The 9859-nt window shown below is 31.5% G+C and overlaps 1 protein-coding gene across 1 annotated transcript; it reads right to left on the reverse strand.

Annotated features, from left to right (window-relative positions):
* Window positions 1-7404: 7404 nt before the first annotated feature.
* On the reverse strand, window positions 7405-9471 carry LOC120207123 (protein TILLER ANGLE CONTROL 1-like). The gene is made up of 6 exons (XM_039206642.1): window positions 9459-9471; window positions 9125-9300; window positions 8724-8769; window positions 8048-8634; window positions 7851-7980; window positions 7405-7421 (listed from the first exon to the last, which is right to left on the reverse strand). Exons 1-6 carry the CDS (start codon window positions 9469-9471, stop codon window positions 7405-7407), a joined length of 969 nt encoding a protein of 322 aa, XP_039062573.1.
* Window positions 9472-9859: the final 388 nt, after the last annotated feature.

The raw sequence follows: 9859 nt of genomic DNA on the forward strand, positions 1-9859 counted from the left end.
CTTTATTGCATATTTTTAAAGCTTCCCAACGGCTATAGCTCATCTCCAATGGTCATAAACGACTAACAACTCATTCCACAAAATAAAAACACTCTAAGGACATTTGAAGAAGGTTACTACAACTATCCAAGCTTAGAGATCAAGAGAAAAGAGTTTTTATTCCTATTTCCTTCATTTTTTTTACATAAGTATATAGAGCTTAATTGAATATCTTTTGTTTTTATTATTGTGAGCTTAAATCTTTATAAACACCTATCTTTTGAGGTTTTTTGTTTACATTTTCTTATCCTTTGTAAAAGGGGGTGATTATAATTTAGCCTCGAAAAACTATAGAATTGTAAAGGTTACTCTTGAGCCTAGAAAAAGAAAGAACATATTAGTGAATTTTTTTTAAATTCTTACTTGGAACTAAGGTAGTGGATGTAGACTTTGGTTGAAAAAGTCGAACCACTATAAATCTTGTGTCCAATTATTATCTTTTATTGCTTCCACACCAAAGATTTTTAAAGGCTAATTCACCCCATCTTGACGGTTTTCGGCTGATCATAATAGCCAATACTTTTGTTTTGTTATGATTATTAGAACAATTAACGACAAACAAAATATATCTAAGAGATTAATAAAGGACACCAAGATTCATTTGTAAACCCAAAATAAAAAAAATCACAGACAAAGAAGAAGAAAATTCATCATGAGGGAGAGTACAAGATTTGTTACAACTATTCCATCAACACGCAACATAAAACCATATTCCCTAATTTTATTTTTGTAAGGATAAAAAACAGAGGAAGCTTGTTTAGGGAGAATCTTACTCTAACTGAATTTTATTTCTTGATCAACATAAAAACGACAAGAAATAAAGTTACAAACGAATTATATTGCTATGTACCCCATCGTGTAGACCTATGGCGGGATTCGCCGGCTATATAGACTTCACACTTTTACCATTGTTTTGATTGTAATTTCACGAGCCGATCGAGAAGAAAATGAACCATAACTTTAATATTTTTGTTTAAGTTCATTCGTTTATTAAAATAATATAAAAATTCTATTCTTACTTATTTATTTAATTTACTAAATAGACGTTATAAGAACGATTCATGAAAACTTCATCAAACATTCAAGTTCATTTACATCTTGTCACCACCCATCCCTTATCAATATTTTTTATTACAACGGAGAAATGTAATATACTTTTATATTAATTTTGTGGTTGTTAGAAGACAAATAAAAAATGTAATAATTAGCAGGCGGGGAAAGACATTAAAAAGAATAATGTCCTTTTCTAAATGATCACTGAAATTAATTAGTAAGAATGTGGGAAGAGAGTAAAGTCTGGCGCGTGAGAAGACAACTACCTCGTACAAGTCAACTTCGAAATAGGTAAATATTTTAGTTAACGTTGAATGTATTAATACAAGTATAGATTATACACACCAGCATGGAAGCCTGAGTTGAATACGCCTGCAAGGAACATACGAACGGGGTGACCTAGATCCCTTCAACAAATTTAATGATAAAAAATAATATTCTTTTTAAACTATGAATTTAAATAATTATATTTGTTGATTTATATGTTTAAATTTATGAGTGTAAATAAAATGAAATTTGAATAAATAAAATTATATATATATATATATATATGGGTTTATTCATTTTTAAAATGTTAATATCAAATTTGTATTTATTTAAAAAATTTAATATGATTAACTACACGGATGATTACTTATGTTTGTGTTTTGTCTACTTTTAGCTAACAACAATTAAATATTTTTATATAATCACATATTTGGTTTTATTATCTATATATTCTCTCAATTTAGTCATACTTTTAATAAATTAAAATAAATTTAATCCTCTAATCGAATGATGTCACATGTCATGTCATGTGTTATCATTCGATTAAATGACTAATTTTATTTTATTTTAATATATTTATTTTCACCAATCAAAGAGTAACATGTGTCATCATCTAGTTGAAAGAAAGCAAAGGAAAACAAATTGAGGTAAAAAAAATTCAAATCTTGGTCACTTAGGAAACTAAACTATATTCAACCACGAAGCCAAGACCATTGCTTGGTTAAAGTAGACAACATAATATATATATATATATATCTTAATATAAATACTTAAGTTCATAATATTATATATATTAACTTTAAAAAACTATATTAATTTATTAAATATATTTTATTATTAACTTCATTTTAAATTTTTATTTTTATTTAAAAATATATATTTTATGTTAAAATTTATTTAAAAATATAACTAAATTGAAAGAATATGTAAATAACATAAATTAAGTGTGTTATTATACCAACTATCCGTTACATATTTTGTTAATTGTTAACGATAATTAACTCGGAGTGATCACATAAAAATAAAAAATGATTATATCTTATATTTTATTGAAATCAGTGATAAAAAATAAACAAAAACATAAATATAAATAATCATTTGTGTAGTGACCCTTATTAATATAATTTACCTTAGGCACGTATTTGTTTAATGCGATTTCTTATGTACACGACGGCGACAACTCCTGCAATTCGCATCAAGAAGTTTCCGCCTCTTTCCAATACCGGTCCGAGACACGTGGTCTTCATCTGGGGCCGAAATGAATAATGGAACGCACTACTCATTTCGCGTGTTCTCATTAATACCCATGCTCTATTTGCAATCATGACCGCTTTGTGGCTAAATCAGATGGGTATAATCGTCGAAATGATTGACCGCAATGCTTGGATCACCGGGGAATGCACTAAGCCTCATAGGAAAAGTAGATCCCATTATTTTGAAGAAAAAAATGGTTAAATTTTTGTATATTTTAAGGAAAAAATTACAATTTTTATATATCTATTATTTTAAAAAAAAAAAATTAAAATTTCTTAATCTCATTCTTAAATTTCTGAATTAGTGACGGACAGAGATGGATATGCTGAGGCATCGGGACAGCGTAAAAGTGAAGATAATTAAACCGGGACCCAAATATATATCTACACTTAATTTTTTGCAGATTTGGTTTATCCGATAGTCATATCGAGTTTTACCATAAAAGGAATCATCACATCAAAATATTTTTAGTATAATTTTTAAGGTTTTGTTTTAATTAATTTGCATTAATTCGAGTTATATATTTGATTTTAGTGGATGAATCTTTTAACGGAAATTTTTTACATATAAAATAACTCTAACTTAAGATTTACTTAAGCGATATCAAGATACTTATCACTTTAACTAATTTTTTCGTAGAATCACGTCAACTTTTAATTTATTTTAATTAAATTAAAAGTTAGATTATATTTTACAACGAGAATAAAGTTTTCGACATTATTTACAATTGGCTAATTCTAGTAACTAAATGACTTTTTTGGCAAGGTAGTACCTAAATTACTTAGATTGCGAAGTTGGACAATCCCAGCTAGTCTTTATTTTTCTATTTTATAATTTATATTCAATATTTATATTATTTTTAATAATATCATTTTTAAAAGTCAAAATCTCTTAACATTATAACATATTTTATCATTATTTCAAACATATATTTGATTTTATTTACGGCAAGATCTACATGGAGACGGTAGACCAAAGACCAAACATTGGGAGGATAATAATTTAATCTTCATTTATGGTGCGTTGTGTGTCGGCTGAGGATCTTTGGGCCAAGTTGGTTTGTCTTTTACTATGAACTCGACCGTGGAAATGTTGAAAATTACATAAGACATTTATTATTTAGAAAATTTTAATTATTGTTTATTATTTGTTGTCAATTGAACAATTAATTGTTAAAATGCTTACTCGAAAGATAACTAAATAAGTAGTTTAACTTAACATATATTAAATGACATAATATGAATATTCTTTAATTATTCGATTAATCGATGAATAATTATACCTCCTTTTTTTGTCCTCCCACTTCCAAAATTCCGTCTTGATTAATTCAAATCGACCCGCATCATACACTTGATTTTTGTGTGTGAGTCTCCCAACGGATTTTTTTTGCATACACAATGATTCAAACTCAATATTTGTTTAAGTGATATCAAACTGCTCATTATTTGAACCAAATCCATCATTAATTATACTTTTAATATGTTTTTTACGTGTTTAAAATTTAATTATCTGCTTTTAATTTCAAGAATTTAGTAAAAACCCTAAAACGAATCATAGATACCCTAGCTACTCTAAAGTATGGTCCATATCTCCACCAAAGCTCCTTTGAATATATTAAAGTGAAAACCCTAAACCAAATCATATACATCCATACATGAGCTGAGATTTTAATTTAAAGACCTAAATGTGGCACATCTGGGAAATCAACTGATGATCATTCTCTTCCACAAGAATCAAAGCTTGGGCACCACTAGCATTGATGTCTTGTTCAAGAGTTCAAACTTCCCATGGTTTTCGTCTTTAGTGTGGAAAAACACTTAACCCAAAGTTTTTCCCTCGAATTAAGCTTTAAATAGTGGATACCGGATTTGTTTAATCATATGATTGTCTGCTGTTGCTGTCAAACATGACATTATGTCTGCAATTACACCATACATATTTGCAAAAGAGTTTTTTTCCAACTCGGTCCTTATTAGTCAGAAAAAAACCATGCCTTCGTTCTACATCATCTTTTGACCAGAAAAATCCCAGGGAAAAAGTTTTATCAACTCTGCTGAATAAGACAATGATAGAATATGAAATCTAAGCGTTCATGTGAGTTTATTTACCTGAAGTATATCTGCCTTTTCATTTAATAATTTAAAGTATTTGTTAGTTAAAATAAGTATTTAAAGTTATATTTTGATCCAATTAAGTACCTAAAGTATTTTATGTCAAAATAAATACCTAAATTATTCACACTTTTTCATCTAAATTCTAAAAAAGTTGACATGTAATATTAATTAAAGAATACTTTAGGTACTTAGATAAAAAATTGAATCCTTTAGGCATTTATTTTGACCAAAAAATACTTTAGGTACTATATTTTAGCTAAAAAGATAACATTATGTTTTTATTATGATCAAAAAATACTTTAGGTATTTAAATGAAAAAGATAATATACTTGAGGTACTTATTTTGTTATATAAGCATTTATTTAACTGGTTAACCATTTTAGATTTTTTTTTAATATCAACAATTTCGATTAGTGGGATTGTTAAAGCCTAACCCACTATGGCGTAAAAACCTGAGAGATCATTGGATTTGATGCCTTCAATCCATTCTGACTAGCCATAGTGGAGGTGGGGGAAGGTGTAAAGATTCTTCACTTATATATATTTTAAATTTTTATATATATTTTTATTAAAAATCTATATTCTTTCTTTAAAACTTTCTAAGTTTAAGTTCGTTTCATAAAATTTTAAAAATTTAAATCCGTTTTTATCATAAAATTCTACGTTAGTCCATTTATGAGAAATTATTTTATGGACATGGCTTACAACGTCATCTTTAATCTCAGAGAATGAGAATTCGCAGATTTTAAAATAACTTCCAAATAACTACCACTTGTTATTTAAATATATATATATATATATATATGGGATGGATGGATAAGACAGCTCTTTTCTTTGAAATTTTAAAATTAATATATATTTTAAATTTTTATATATTTTTTTATTAAAAATCTATATTCTTTCTTTAAAACTTTCTAAGTTTAAGTTCGTTTCATAAAATTTTAAAAATTTAAATCCGTTTTTATCATAAAATTCTACGTTAGTCCATATATGAGAAATTATTTTATGGACATGGCTTACCACGTCATCTTTGATCTCAGAGAATGAGAGTTCGCAGATTTCAAAATAACTTCCAAATAACTACCACTTGTTATTTAAATGTATTAAAGAAGTTAAGATACACATTAAAAAAAAATAAGATGTACAAATATTATTAGTTGAGAACACATATAACGTGGCGAGTTAAGTCCATCTAATAATTTCTCCTTGATATTTTTGAATTTTGGAAAGATGGAGGAATATGTTCAGGTTTGAATCCGTGGTACTTTGAAGAGCCACATACATGAACTATTCAGGCCATGGCGGACATCACAATTCACATTTTACATTGCCATTGCTCTCTGCTATTGACCGACAAAAGTTCAAACAGCATGTGGGATTCAACACTAGATTTGGGGTCCTACGTCTAGATTTGATTCACCTCAAATTTCCATTAAAAAACCCCATGCCACTCTCTTCGTCTTATATGTGTGTATATATATATAATAAAGAAAGACTTACCGCTACACAAGTTTATATCGAACTCAAAACAACCAAACCATAATGGACATAGTCAACTGAAATCACATATATAATACATATATATCGCAGAATTTGATTGAGTTGAAGACAGAATGCTTGTAGATTGGTTCCATTTAGATGTTGGACCAAGTAGGACTGCAAAGAGTCGAGTCGAGTTGGAGTATCGCTGAGTTCGACTCAACTCGAAAACTCTAAAATAGAGTTCGTCTCGATTTGAAAACTCGCGAGCTTAAAATTTTCAAGCTCGACTCGAACTCGAAACTATGAACTGAAGCTAGTAAAAGCTAGAAATGAAAAAAAATCTTAAATTTAACTCGACTGAAAACTCAAACTCAAAACTGCACCTTAAATATATAAAAACCTTATATTGTATTTTTTAAAAAAATCAACACATAAATGTTAATGTTATTAATAATTTATTTTTTTAAATATTAATATATTAATTTTTTCGAGATGTTGCCAAACTTTTCGAGTCGAGTATTAAGTAGCTCATTTCGTCTCTTTAAGAACTTGAGTTGAGTTCAAAGTCGAGTCTATTCGAAAAGTATTTATCGAAGTTTGACCGAATCGATCTCAAATAGTTCACGGTCTGTCTCATCTCGTCTTATTTATTTCCCTAGGCTAGATAAACGAGGGATGCTTTCTTTGCTTTAGCAGCCATGACTAGATACGTGCATCCTTACTCTCAAGATTTGATTCCAGACAGATAATATTTCTTTCTTTTATTAAAGTTTCATGCAACTTGCATATGCCCTGTAATGGCGGCCCATGCACAACATGTAGAGATCTCTTTCAGCAATAATAACATTAATAAGTAGAAGAATAAGTGCTCCAGTATTAAAATGGCTGGATGCTGAAGAACTCGGTTGCAGTTTCATATATCTATGCATGGATGGGTAGAGGGGGTGTTGGGGTACGACGGTAGTTTTAAAAATTTTAAATTTTCATGTAATTATCACATTCCAGTAAGCAAATCAAACAACTCACACATGCGAAAAGTCGAAACAGAGCATGAAAGGATCATCACTAAAGAGAATCACACGGTTCCATATTTCACGTACACGAAGAGCTTGATTAATCAGAAAACAATCATTTAAGCACAACACGGGAAAACGATAATTTCTAGCAGCTTAGGTAATCGTCATCAACTCGAAGCTCAAGCTGTAGCAGTACCTGCAACAACAACAATGGTGAAAATGTGAAATAGATTACTCCAAAACCAATTTCAAGAAACTTGATCGATACTCATTAGTTACTTAAATCAAGAATTTTATGTTCACAATGTACGTTAAAGATGATTAAAAGGTTGTGGGGATTCGTCCCTACCAATCTTAAATTACCGGCAGACACACATGGAAACCCTACCATGGGAATTATCATGGGGCCAAAGTTGGATTCAACTCGGTGTTCTTGTCAACTTCTTTTTTCCCTTAAAGGGCCCCAATTATTTCAAGCTTCTCTCCTGTCCATGCAAACTTGACCTAACCATGCAGAGACATGGAGTACGTACAACAAGATCCAGTTGCAAAACCTTCGCATGTAATACAAGAAGAAAGGGAAAGACCGAATAGTGAATCATTTTCTGTGGCTCATAAAATCTACCTGGAGATTGTTCAAGCAGATAAGCTGATTCACTGGCTTCATGCTTCTTCTTGCTACATTGCTTGTTTAATTTATTTCCCCTGCCTCCAAACTCTGGGTGGATCTTCTTCTTCAACATTCTCCTCATCGTCTAATAACGGATAAAAATTAATTATGGAAAATATGAAGAACTTTATATAGTTTATATTTGTACTCACAGTCACTTGGTTTAGCATTTTGATGGGGCGCGAATGCTCTCCAACTTGAGGAATGAGTTTCTTAGAGAAAGAAAGGCCCTGTTTTGTACGAACTGATCCTTTTCTGCTACAATTCGAGTCCGATTCAAGAGAGCTCGGCTTCTTTTTCATGCTGGAATCAGAATCCTCGGAGAATAGGTCGGCCAGTGTCGTTCTTCTTCTCACCATCCCAGAATGTCCCTCAATGGCATCCAATTTTGTCCTGATTTCATCATTTGTAGACCCCTCAGAAGCCGGATTAACCGTCATAGTCATGTCCTTGAAACCGTGGTCGAAACTGCTTAACATCAGTGGATTCTCTTCTTCATTACTATCACTGTAGTCTTCGTTATCGGAGTGTTGTTCTTCCTCCCCTTGTTCATCATCGCTTTCAGAGGCGAAGCAGGATTTCTGTTCACCCCAGGGTAATTTCAGAGGATCGAAACCGAAGGTACCAATTGTTAGAATGCCATCGAGCACGTCAACCAGGGGTACCTGCTCGAGCAAAGCCTTTGTATCTGTGTCGATCACAATGCCATCAGTCTTCTTAACACTTCGAGACGGCCCATCTGCTCAAAATATGGAAGTTTCCTAATGATCAAACACTGTTCCACAGAGAATGTACAATGCTACGTATATATAATGCAAGAAATTGAACCTTTGAGGACGGTATGATTGAACCTCCTCTGCACCCAGTTGAATATCTATCGAATAAAATTAAGACCAAACACGAAAATGCAGAGGAAACCATTAGAAACTAAAAGGAAGCTCTGGTTTAACAAATTTATGGGGTATTGCAATTTACCTTCATTGCCTTTTCTAGTGAAGCTATAGTTTGGCGAGGAAAATCAATGCATGCGATGTGCTAAGTGCAGTGAGTGGGGAACTGATTGGGAATGTTTAAAGGAGTTGAGTTGTGACACGTGGCAAAAGAATTACAGCGTAGGAAACTAGTTTGGAATTCAATCCTTGGTACTGTCATTTGACCATATGCTGCTTGTCAGCTTATTTTACAACCCTAAAAGCCTTACACTAATCTAAATGTCGTGACCCCTGGACCGTAAGCCTTATTGGATCTTCTTGTTGTTGCTGCCTGCTTGAAGCAGATAAAAGGTTCAATCTTTCACTCCCCACACAAGCTTTTGGATTCTTTGAGAAAGCAAGGCTTGTAGATCCAACAGCACAATCATTTGCTTTGAGAATCAACGAGGGCCAGAAGTTCCTGAGAGCTCGCACTGTGAACACGTAACATATCTGTTATCTCAATTACGTGTACACAAAGACCCACTTTTAACGATAGTATTAGTTTAAGTAGTAACAGTTTGATATCGTTTAAGCAAGATCTCATGTTCAAGTTTTTATGTATGCATAAAATCTCCGTCGGGAGACTTACCCACCAAAGTCATGTGTGTAATCCAGGTAGGTCTAGATTAGTTAGGAAAAAGTTTAGATCCAAAGGGCAACAAAAAAACCCTACTTAGTTTGGTGCCTAATGTTTCATTCTGTAACTCAAATTAGATCAGGCCGTGACGGACCGTTAATTTTGGCCGTTAGATTATATGTGTCGCAATCTGATAATTTAAAAAATATATTTAAAAATTATATATATATATATATATAAAGAAAACACAAATTTGAAATAAATCCAAAACTTTAAAAACCTTCATTTCAACCTCTAAACTCACGTCGACTGTCGCCCTTTTGCTGTCGACGAAGGTCCATCCGACCTCCCCTCCCCTCGACGATCAAAACCCCATGAAATCGTGATTGATCGATGGTCGATCAGCAGTCGGA

This window comes from Hibiscus syriacus, unplaced genomic scaffold, assembly GCF_006381635.1.
Source record: "Hibiscus syriacus cultivar Baekdansim isolate YM2019G1 unplaced genomic scaffold, ASM638163v2 tig00014370_pilon, whole genome shotgun sequence".
Classification (NCBI taxonomy): Eukaryota; Viridiplantae; Streptophyta; class Magnoliopsida; order Malvales; family Malvaceae; genus Hibiscus; species Hibiscus syriacus.